The sequence below is a fragment of the Asparagus officinalis genome, chromosome 7 (genome assembly GCF_001876935.1).
Source record: "Asparagus officinalis chromosome 7, Aspof.V1, whole genome shotgun sequence".
Classification (NCBI taxonomy): Eukaryota; Viridiplantae; Streptophyta; class Magnoliopsida; order Asparagales; family Asparagaceae; genus Asparagus; species Asparagus officinalis.
The window spans coordinates 150,488,275-150,500,322 of record NC_033800.1 but is presented as its reverse complement, the minus strand read 5'-3'; the positions used below and the strand labels follow the sequence as shown (position 1 = coordinate 150,500,322).

The 12,048-nt window shown below is 50.4% G+C and overlaps 1 protein-coding gene across 1 annotated transcript; it reads left to right on the top strand.

Moving 5' to 3' along the window:
- Window positions 6,551-8,081, top strand: LOC109847992 (plectin-like). Its single transcript, XM_020417241.1, has 4 exons — window positions 6,551-6,728; window positions 6,803-6,880; window positions 6,978-7,262; window positions 7,315-8,081. The coding sequence occupies exons 1-4, from the start codon at window positions 6,551-6,553 to the stop codon at window positions 8,079-8,081; spliced, it is 1,308 nt and encodes a 435-aa protein (XP_020272830.1).

Genomic DNA, 12,048 nt, shown 5'->3' with positions numbered 1-12,048 from the left:
TGGGAGTTTTCAGCAAAAGTTATTGGGGGGTTTAGTGTGATTTTGGAAGTTCACTGGGGTTTACGACTAAACAATGAAAGTTCCTGGGGTTTATTGTAATTTACCCTGAAAATAAATATGTCAAAAGTATGCCTTTTTTACAATATATAGGTAAAGAATATTCAAATGATAATTGGATTAGGAATTATATGAAAATTACAAACTACTTCATAGACTTCTACCTAAAATTCTAGCTTTCCTGTAAAACTGAACAAACTAGAACTTGTGAGATCTGAATCTGCCAAAAAAAAAGACATTTAAAAAAAACGCGAAGATCGAATTACCATCGGAGGGCGAAGAAGCTGGACGCCGAATCGATCGAGGGCTCGAGAATACAAGCTCTCTGTCGTGGCATCGTCTCCGGTGAAAATCGAGACCTCGAGATCGGGATCCTCCTCTAGAACTGCCCTAACCGCGCACCAAAGGACCCTCTCCCCTCCGCCGCCGTCGTTGGTGTACGGATGGAAGAATCTGACGGATCTCCTCCTCCTCCGCCTCCTTGATATGATCACCAATGTCGAGAGAGAGGCAAAGATTAGGGCAAGGGACGTGGATATTGTCGCGAGGAGGAAGAAGATCGGCATCGTGAGGGGTGAGGCGGTTTTGGGAAAGAGAAGATCGTTGAGGGTGAAACGTTTTGTGGACCGGCTTCATATGAAGTGGGCTTGGCCCTGGCCTTAAAGAGGGATTCTCTCCACATCATGCGGCCTGGCCCATGAATAGCCATTAGAGTGGTTGACCCCCCCTCCCCCTTGCTGAAATTTTGTTGATTAAGGGTAAACTACACTAAACCCCATGAATTTTCAGTGTTTCATAGCAAACCCCCATGGACTTTCAAAATCACACTAAACCACCATGAACTTTTTGGAGTTGCAAAAAAACCCTGTGAACTTTCTGAGTTTTGGAGATAACCCCCATAAATTAGAACCAAAAAACGAGTTAAAAGGCATCTTGAAAGTTAATGGAGGTTTAGTGTAATTTACCATAAATTTCATGGGAGTTTTCAGCAAAAGTTATTGGGGGTTTAGTGTGATTTTGGAAGTTCACAGGGGTTTACGACTAAACACTGAAAGTTCCTGGGGTTTATTGTAATTTACCCTGAAAATAAATATGTCAAAAGTATGCCATTTTTACAATATATAGGTAAAGAATATTCAAATGAAAATTAGATTAGGAATTATATGAAAATTACAAACTACTTCATAGACTTCTACCTAAAATTCTAGCTTTCCTGTAAAACTGAACAAACTAGAACTTGTGAGATCTGAATCTGCCAAAAAAAAAAAGACATTTAAAAAAAACGCGAAGATCGAATTACCATCGGAGGGCGAAGAAGCTGGACGCCGAATCGATCGAGGGCTCGAGAAGACAAGCTCTCTGGCGTGGCATCGTCTCCGGTGAAAACCGAGACCTCGAGATCGGGATCCTCCTCTTGAACTGCCCTAACCGCGCACCAAAGGACCCTCTCCCCTCCGCCGCCGTCGTTGGTGTACGGATGGAAGAATCCGACGGATCTCCTCCTCCTCCGCCTCCTTGATATGATCACCGACGTCGAGAGAGAGGCAAAGATTAGGGCAAGGGACGTGGATATTGTCGCGAGGAGGAAGAAGATCGGCATCGTGAGGGGTGAGGCGGTTTTGGGAAAGAGAAGATCGTTGCACAGTAGAAGCTCGAGTCGATGGAGTTCGGGTCTGCTTAGTTCGCCGGCGATCGAAGCTCAGAACCAGGCAGTGGTGCTGTAATGCAAGGATTATGCGAACAGCTTGGTCTCCCCTCTTTTTCTGAGTTTTTCGACCTCTCCCCTTAAGCTTGCTGGAAGAGGCTCTTTAAATGGAAGAAGGACAGCTTGACTACTCCTTGAATTATGGGATATGAGCATACATTGTTCGGAGATGTCCTGTTGTCTACTCGTATCGCCAGCGGTCATTCGAAGAGCTGCGCTCTGCATCACGTTACGTAAGAGTGGGAAAGCCCCTCCTCGTATGCGTGACAACGGCTGTCAGATGCTTGCGGGGATCTGACCAAACACCGAGCGCCGACGGCTCTCGTCCTCTCGCTTGGACAACTGAGGTGAGCCGCATTTATGAGGGTGCATGCTGCTTTGACACCTGTCTGCCCACTTGTACTATAGGCGGCTATCCGGCGGGCCTGGAGTACCGTGTCTTCTCTCTTCAGGCCAAGAGAGGCGGGAAAGCATGTTCCTGGCACTCGAGTGGGTTTGGACAGTTCGCCGAATGCTGGCGGATCCGTCTCCTGACCCAGACAACCGAGGCGAGTCGCATTTATGACTATTCAGGTCGACTCGACACTTGTCCAGTCCTTCGTACTGTGCGTGCTGTGAGCGGCCGCTTGACGGTCTTGGAGTACTGTGCCCTCTCCCTTCGGGTCGAGAGAGATAGGAAGGCCCATCTCAGCACTTGGGGTAGCGGATTGGGGTAGCGGATACGGGCGACCTTGAGGTTTGCAGGTGAATTCAACTTTGGACTCGGGCAGGCGAGTTGCGTGAAAGGCGAATTTCCGCTATCCTAATCGATCTCAACTCGTGCAGGCGAGCCGATCGTTAGGCGAACCTAGAATCTAGTACATTTGACGTCTACGCGGTTTAGGCCCGTGCTAGAGAACTGAGCGTGCGAGTTCTTCTCATAGGCGAATTTCTTGTAAGCCCATGGAGGTATTTTTTACCGTCTACAAGACCCCCTTCAAAGTTTTCAGACCTAAACCGGCTCGCGTGTGGTCTGGAATACTTTGAATGAAGAAAATTTTGGCGAAGCAAGCGCCTTTGGGTTTCTTTTAGGATTTTTAGCAAACCCTCAGCTATCAACGGGTTTGATGTGCCTTTACCGATCACCGTTTGAACCGGGCTAGCCATCCTATTCCCCTCAGTATGATGAGTTGTTGAGCAGTTTCTCTTAGGCTTAGTGCTAAGATTTATGCTCTAACCCTTAGCCGTCTGAGGCGTGGGTTTAACCGTTTAAGCGAGGTCATTCTATTGGCTTCGTTTGTAATTTTACCTTCAAGGGCGAATGAATCGTCAAGGCAAAATTAATCTTTGGAAGCCAAATTTTGTGCGACTCGTGGGGTCAGGCCAAGTATTCGTAGGCGAGACCCCTCCTTTTTGGGGCGGAACCAAATCTGATGGGAGATGAGCCACGTGTCTGCCGATAGGGCTTCGTGCTTCCCAGCTAAGGCGGCGCGGTCTCGTCGGGTCGTGGTGATCGTGACTTGACAACATGATGTCAGCTTCGTGTGTTTCGCCCCACGACGCATCGTGGCCGTGGTTTTCAAACCAGGCCGTTAGATCAAGTCGTGGGTTTTGGTTCGGGTCACGGGCTTTGACCGGCCCGTTCCCCTTTTCAATGGCTCTTTCGCAACTGTAGAACGAGTTGTGAAGGACAATCTGGGCCGTCGATTTCGATCATGGCCACGTCTCTTGAACGCGAGTGTCTTGTTTTGCAAGTGCCATCAGGGCCACACAAGCCCTTTCGCCTTTAAATAGGTTTCGTCCTTCTCCTCTTTTTGAAAGTTACTGTGTGTGAGAACCTCCCAAAAGAAAAAGAATTCCCGCTTCGTTTCAATGGCGTCGAAATCCAAGAGGTGTAAAGTGAGGAGAAAGGGTCCCGGACGCTACTCTGATCGCCTAGCCGCCGGTGTGACCGCCAATGTGCCTGAGGCGCGCTCGGGTAAGTTGAAAAAGTTTGCTTTAACGTTCTCGTGTTGGTCACCGCTGTCGTGCCAGGAAGATGAGTGCTGCTCATTTTGCCTTGGTGGGTTAGGCAGTCCCCGTGATTTTGGTAAAACTGCCCCTTTTCAGGCGGATTTTACCTTCATCCGCGTTGGGCGATTCCAGCCTTTATAGGCGAGATTGGTCTCTATTAGGCGAAGGTGAACTCGTCTTCTGACAGGCGAGTTCGACTTTCGTCTAGTAAAGGCGAACGTGGCTTATGCAAGCGGGTCTCATCATGTCGGGCGAATTTCGCTCCTTGACAGGCGGATCTGCATCTGCCTCCTGATTTTTCTTGACTTTGTTTTGCAGCGACCTTTTCCGACCAAGCCCTCCCGAAGGGCGTGGCTACCGGCTTCGCCGGAGGTGCAGGTAATCCAGCGCCTCCCCGATTTCCTTCCTTGGGTCAGGTGCCCGTGTTCTCCGCCGATAAGTCGGTTGGCTCGACAAGGAGAGTCACCGATGGGTACCACTTAACGCTGCGGGAGTTGACTACTGACGCGGTGTTGACAGACGAGGACAGGGCGGAGCTGCCGAAGCCTCAGTTTTTGTTTGGCGATTCTATCACCGATCCTTCCGCTCTGCTGCTCAAGGAGAGCAGATGGTTGCGTACAGTGGAGGGGACTCACTATTACCTTCCCGACATGCTGAGGGGGTTCTCGATCGTCGGGCTACGGTCTTTTGCGGTCCCTCGAGTGATGAACTGGGACTTGACCCCCACTCAGGACAGGGTCACCTGTGGTGTCTTTACAGGCTCCACGGCAGGATATGGGGTGGAGGGATCATGTAAGCGCGTGACGGGTCTGCGCCGTGGCCTACTGTCCAATGAGCCGCCTGCGGGGGAGTCGACGGCGGTAGCGGAGACCTTTCGTCACCGCTTCTTTCGAGCAGGTGGGAGTTTTCCCCCAAAGGACTTCAGAGCCCCGGGGTGGGTATATTCTGCACCGGGCAGCGATACTTGGTGGTCCAAGATCACCGATTGCATCCTGGCTAAGAATTCCGACCTCAGGAATTCGGACCTGTATGCGGCCATTCAAACCACTCGACATGGTTTGAGGATTAATGCCTCTCAGTTCCACAACATCCTGGAACTGTACTGTGCGGAAAGCGGCACCTTCTTCACCCCCAACGGTGAACTTGGTATGTCCCCTCACGAGATGTATGACGTGTCAGGGCTGCCTCTGGGGGACTTTCCTTACGAGGAGTACATCCCAGACCAAGATGAGATCGACCAGCTTTCCGACTGTTCTCCCTTGGCAGTGGAAACTCTGTGGGAGTTGCTCTGCCATTATCACATCTGCCTCAGCTCCTTGGGGTCTAGGGATCACAAGGGGAAGAAGAAGAGGACTCCGGGAATCAGTCACAAGAATTGGGCTGACTATCTGTTCCCTGGGAACGACGTCAAAGGGAATCCCACTCTTCCTCTAGGCGGGTGCGACCAGGCTGAAGTGGAAAGGAGGATGGCTGAAGAGGAAGCCACTATAGCTCTTGATCATGACGAGGGCGGGTTCAAGTCTGGAACGGTCTTCCATTCGTTTCACCACCAGGCCATGTCCCCTATTTCTGGGAAGGCCCTGTTCGCGGGGTACCTCATGTTGTGGCTGAAGAGGTGCGTGGTCCCCACTCATTCCTTCGAGGTGCTCTCGGTGGAGGTGGTGTATCCTGCGGTTTGCTTAGCCCACGGGAAGTCCTATTCTTTGGTGTCGGCGACGATAGCGTGTATCCATCGAGGACTCCGCACGCTGACAGCCCAGTTCTGCCGTGTGTCGACTGTCGACGAAGGGGAAGGGGAAGTCATTAGGACCCCCAATCCCAGAGTGGGACTGCCGTACACTTACTTAATGGCGTGGTTTGTTTACCACTGTGAGTGTTTGATTAGCGCTCCCGCGACTCTTCCAGGAGACAGGTTCGTTCCGTTCCTTAAGCATTTGGAGAGGTGCTCTTGGAAGTGTAAAGACATTCCCGATGCGCGGAAGACGCTCTCCCACTTTGTCCACTACAATTTTCGTCGCTTCTTCCCCTACTTCAGCGGAGGAAGATACGGCGAGTCTCTTAGGGACGTGCCGACGGCGGACCACCACACAGCTCTCTCACGTGGCGCTTTTCAATGGTTGGTGAATATTCGGCCGGGGTATCACATTCTACGCATAGGTTCTGTGTGCTATCTTGAGCCGTATATCCCCTGCAGGTTTGCCCGTCAGTTCGGGTACGACCAATTGTACGTGGGCAACGCCAATCCCCGTCTACACTTCGAAGGAGGACTGGTGGATGGAGCTCGGGGATGGTTCTGGACCCATGCTGGTGGCACCCAGGCTCGTTTTGAGTTACCCGCGAAGGATCGTGATTTGCACCACACGCTCCTGTACTGTCGGTGGTATCAGGGCACCAGTGCTAATCCCTCTGGTTTCTGGTTCCAGGGTTCGTGTTTGGCGGAATAGGGGCGCCCTCCCGTAAGGCCTCTTCGTTCTTCGAGACGGAGGGGTCGCCAAACTGCTAAGGAATAGCTTCTGGAGGACCCAGCTGAGGACGCTGAGGGTAGCGACGTGGGTACAGGTGAGTCTGAAGTGCCCGAGGCCCGAGTTCCTTCTCCTGGTCCTTCGTTGGACCCCCAAAATGAGCGGGGAGAAGCTGATGAGTTAACCCGGGCGGGCGAGAGGCTAGAGCGAGCCCGGAGCGCGATAGCGGGGCGAATGGGAATGCCTCTCCTATCTCCGAGTAGTTCGCTGCTCTCCAAGCGACAGCGGGAGTTCCAGAGCGGAAACGGCTAAGAAGACTCGTCACGAGGAAACTATGGAGGCCGTTAGAGCGGCGGAGGGTCAGGATGATGATGCCTCTGGGGCTGGAGTTGTTCAGTCTACCTCTCCTGCCGCATCGAGGGCGGCTCCGGCGACTTCGAAGGACACTCCCTCGCAATCTGGCGTGAGGCCACAGACGGGAGTTCCAGCGGCTTTTGTGTCCATATCAGGAGGTAATCTTTGCAACAGTACCCTTGATCGCAACATTGACCTTACACCTTTTGACACTTGTATTGGGCCTATGCAGATGCGGTTGAGAAAGTGATCTCCATTCCTTCTGACGAAGATGAGGAGGCTGGGAATGAAGAGGGGCCCACAGGCTCAGGTAAGCGTAGGTTTTAGCATTACTCATCCTTCCGTACCCAACTGTCGATAAGGTCCCTTTCGAGGGTCCTATGTTAACCCTCTTCATGCATTCGCAGCTGATCCTGCCCCTGAAGTCGTTTGCAAAGAGGATCCTCCCTCTTGGGCGAGTCGCTCGTCTGGGGAGACGGGCGAATCTGAGGAGGATGACGACGTCTCGGTTCATGAGATGTTATCCAGTGAGGAAGAGGTGTTGGCTCATGAGGATGCGCCTGGCCAAATAGAGAGATCTCCTGCTCCTGCGGAAGCGTCGGCTGGGGATCGTCCATCAGCGCGAGAGTCTCCGCTTCAAAGGGAGGCTTCTACTCTGCAAGTGACCACCCGCTGCTCCGAGGGCGTCATTGGTCACACCGGCTTGGGCGGCGCCAATCCCGACTTCTACGGTTATGACCACAGGTACTTCAACCGTGATTTCCTCCATGGTGGAGGAGGCTGCCCTCTATCCCTTGGAGCGCGAGCGAAAAAGGAGTGCGACACGATCCTTGGCTGATTTCCAAGACAATCTAGCCGGCTGCATCAAGCTCGCTTTGGAGGAGAGTTGTCCCTTCGAGAGTTTTGAAGAGGATCTCGACTACATCGTGTGCTTCTTAATCAAGAGGCTTGGCCATACTACATCGAAGCCCTACTTCCAGCGTAAGGAGGAAGTGAAGGAAGCTGTTCAACGGTTACTTGCTCTTCGCGCGAAGAGTTCCACTCTTGTGGATCTTGCATCCAGCGAGGTCCGAGCAGCAATGGAAGAACGCGATCGCCGTCTGAACGAGACCATGTCACTAGAGGCAAGATTGTCAGCAGAGTTGGAGCAGGCCAAGGCTGAGGATGAACGAATGGCCCTCGAGCAACAAAAGGCCAATAACCGCGTTTCTCGCTTGACTTCGGAGGTAGAGCATCTGAAGCAAGTTATAGCTAAGGTGCAAGCCTCATTGGCCGTTCAAGAGAAGGCTCGTGAACAGGCAGCCAAGGAATTGGAGATCATTGAATCCCATCGGACACTGACGGCTAATTCCGTTGAGGAAAAGGATCGAGCCTATAGGGAGATCAAAGAGACCGTCCAAGACTTGGCCTCACGCACTGAGGAGGATCTTCGCCAAGAGATCCTGAGGAGGCTAGAGTTTCGTCATGCTAGGGAGATTCGTGAGGCGGAACTGCGGTTGAAAGCCTTGTAATTTGTCCCTTTTGTCTTTGATTGCCAGTTGTACTAGGATTTCTTTCTATGAATGAAATTATCCTTTTGTTTTTGGTTACTATTACTCCTGTGCATGCTCCATTTCTCTTTTAACATGCGTTAGCTAAAGTGTTAGTTGTGAGGGGCGGTCTTCAGCCGTCGGCGTATTTCGGTCGTAAGCTTGTCTCCTCTGCGAGCGGATTTCGTCTGCAGGCGGATTTGGAATTGACTCTAGTTCCAGAAGTGCAATCAGCTTTGACTCGCGGCAATCTCGGCGGTGAATTCGCCATCAGATAGGCTCCGCTTTTGGTGGGCCATGCATTGGTTCGTGCTTACGTCAGCCGAGCGTATTGAATGCGGCGTAGTGGGGCTCTTCGTCCCTCGCGCCTGATTCGGGCCGTATTTGAAGATCGTGCTTAAGAAAAACCGTTGGATCTTGGCCGTCCAGGTAAGATCCGATTTGTTCGGCCTTACCCTTCAACTGTTTTAGCCTTGAACGGTCTAATCAAGTGTTGAGTAACCGCCTAGGGTTCTTAGGGTATTTAACACCCTTACTCCCTATCAGGAGGATCTACAGCCTTCTCATTGTCTTCCCCAGAGTTAACCCAAATTTCTCCTTCCTCATACCCCCGATGGCGCCGAAGGTGAAGAGGATCGCTTCTAAGAAAAGGAAAGAACCGTCTTCTTCAGGCGTTGCTGAGGCTGCCGCGGCCGAAGGTATCTTTTCGTTTAGACTCTCGCGTGGGCTGAACAGGTATTCTCCCCTTGACTCCTCTCTGTGTTGTCGTTGTGTTTTGCAGATCGAGGGGAGGCGCCGGCTGCCAAGGAGCATACGGCCGAGCCTATCCTGATTTCAGACGACGAATCCAAAGGTCCTGCGACCTCTGCCGCCTCAGACCCTGCTCCCCAGCCGGGAGCTGAGCCCTGCCTCGAAATTCCTCCCATCGTGGCGCTCGCTCCGGGCCAAGAGCCTGCTCCCTCTGAGTCCTTGTCCTGGCAGGCACGCATCGAAGAGTTTGAGAGCACTGTGAGACAGGTGATTTCCCTTGTCGACCTTGGCATGGGTAGCTTTGACAGCTTCAGGCAGTCTCTCCTTGATCGCGTGGCTGATTTACGGCGATCGGGCGAAAATCGGCTCGCTACCCGTTGCATGCATGAACTCCGTCTCTTGGAGTCACTCATGATAGAGTTAGAGACCTTGCTACGGGAAGGTCCGGAAGCCAACATGGAGTCTTGCCTGGCTCATGTCAGGCGTCAGGAAGCCCTGGAGTAGGAGACCCGTTCCAGAGAAATAGCAGATTTGGAGTCTACCGCCAATTTCTGGGTGGGTGTAGGCTGTCTAAAAATCATACCTCTGACAAATCCGCTTATCAATCCTCGTCAATAGGATGATAAGTCCACAAAGTTGCTCCAATCGCAACATTCTCTTGTCATGTTAACACCATACCTCTTCTGACAATTCGCTTATCAATCCTTTTTAATAGGATGATAAGTCCACAAAGTTGCTCCAATCGCAACACATTCCTGTCACGTTAATATCACACCTCTGACGACCAAATCCACTTATCGACTCTCCCCAATAGAGCGATAAGTCCACAAAATTGCCCTGATCGCAATATCTTTTCCGTCAAGTTAATATCACACCTCTGACGACACAATCAACTTATCGACTCTTTTCAATTGAGCGATAGGTCCATAAAATACTGTTAGGTTAACATCAAACCTCTAACAGTCAAACCCCCCAATGAACTTGTTAATCCTTTTTCAACAAGAATAGCAAGTTTTCATTATGAAATCCCCAACGGATTAAAGATTTTCTGAAATTATCCTAGTGATAGTGAAGAAAATTTCTGAATTTCACTCTAATTTCTGGAATTCATGCCAAGTTAATACTACACCTCTGGCACTTCTAATTTTCTTTCAGTGTTTCAAGTGAAAATATAACACAGGAAGAAATAGTAACAAAGTCTACGTATTCAACATCGTAGCGGGTCGTTATTAATAACGCCCAAATCCATGCCTTACACGCATGGGGAACTTTATCCCAAATCCTAAGTAGGGATAAGCCTACGCCTAACACGCATTGCCGGTTAGTCTTTCACCGTATAAAGGACAAAAGTCTATGTATTCAAAATCATAGCATCAAGTCTAAGAGAGTTCATTCTCTTATCACAACGTTACATGTGGAACGGACTTAGACAATCCACATGCTAGCCCGATTCAAACGGTAGTCGGTAAAGGCTTATCAAATCCGTTGATGGCTGAGGGTTTGCCAAAAATCCTATGCAGGTTTTCAGGCCCACCAGCTTAATGGACGTGAGCCAAGACTTGAAATGAATAAGCTGAAGACAAGTCTCAAAGATTTAGTCAAAAATGCATGAAAGTCACCTCCGCGTCTCACATCGAAACGCCAAGGTCAGACCAGCGTCGCAAAAATGATAACGCCAAGGTCATAGCCACGTTTTAAGTCAGAACGCCAAGGTCAGACCCGCGTCGCAAAAACCACAATGCCGAGGTCAGACCCGCGATGCAAAGACGATAACGCCAAAGTCATAGTCCCGTTTCAAGTCAAAATGCTAAGGTCAGACCCGCGATGCAAAGACGATAACGCCAAAGTCATAGTCGCGTTTCAAGTCAAAATGCTGAGGTCAGACACGCGATGAAAAAACTGAACGCCGAGGTCACGTCCGCGTCTCAAGTTCAAAATGCAGGGTCCACCCCCAACATTCCAGAAGCAGGATTATGGCACATACCTTCACACAGGCCCTATGTGACAAATTCCTTCAACCAAGATGCCTTCGAAGCGAGTGCAGAGAACGACTCCTTTACAACAAGGAATCAACAGCTCCAAGATCAGAGTTGAGATCCAAAGTATTCCGAAAATTCGTCCCAGTCAACCGCGAACTTTCGAAAACTTTGGAGGGGGTTCTGTAGGCTGTCTAAAAATCACAATATATAGCTTATCCCCCATCAAACACTGATGATGGAAGTTACAATCTGACGACTTCCAGAAGGCTACAATTTGAAGACTTTCACGTAGATGGCTGAAGGTTACAATCTGACGACCTTCACGACAACTGATGGAAGCTCTACTTCAACAGCCTTCACAATCAACATCGGGAGTTACAATCTGACGACTCTCATATTCTTAAGGAGCCAAGACGAAGATTACAAGACAATGATCTTTGCAACGCTATGACAAAGGCAAGACGCGGAGGTCCTCCCCGTGTATCAATAGTAAAACGCCAAGGTCGAAACCCGCGTTACAATAGTAAAACGCCAAGGTCGAAACCCGCGTTACAACATCAAAACGCCAGGGTCGAACCCCGCGTTACAACATCAAAAACACAACATTAAAACGCCAGGGTCGAACCCCGCGTTTCAACATCAAAACGCCAAGGTTGAACCCGCGTTACAACATCAAAACGCCAGGGTCGAAACTCGCGTTACAACAAGCCAAAACGCGAGTGACCCTCGCGTTCATTGGTGTTCAGCCAACACCCAACCTCGCGTCTCAATCCTAAGACGTGAGGTTAGGGTCCTGAACGCCAACGTGGGCGTTTGACTCATTCAACATGAGTTGAACGGTTCTAAAACCGTTTCCCACGATTTGGGGGCGGTTACACCCCATTATGGAGAGAATTAAGGGGGCGGTTATGCCCCTTAATTCCCTATAAATAGGGTAAACTCAACTGAGTTAGGGGTTCCTTTCGGTTGGAGATTTTCTAGTTCCAAGAACTGTAAGAGGCTAGGCATTTTCGGATCTGAGAACTGGGCAGCAGAGGAGATCCTTGGAGCATTTTCTAGAGCTTGGGAGATCTGCAACAAGTGCTTTTTCAGCCTTGGCTTATTAACCGATTTTCGGTTCAAATCAACTCTTTTACAGAGTTCTTCTAAACTCGTTCAGAGTTCTCAAACTTGCCATGTAAGTTCTCCACAACGTCAAATCGTGAGGAGAAGACGTCGTT

Bases quoted from the DNA above. Each gene is read 5' to 3' on its own strand.
- LOC109847992 (XM_020417241.1), top strand. From the start codon at position 6,551: ATGGAGGCCGTTAGAGCGGCGGAGGGTCAGGATGATGATGCCTCTGGG. The intron at 6,729-6,802 runs GTAATCTTTGCA...GGGCCTATGCAG, and splicing joins TTTTGTGTCCATATCAGGAG to ATGCGGTTGAGAAAGTGATC. The intron at 6,881-6,977 runs GTAAGCGTAGGT...ATGCATTCGCAG, and splicing joins AGAGGGGCCCACAGGCTCAG to CTGATCCTGCCCCTGAAGTC.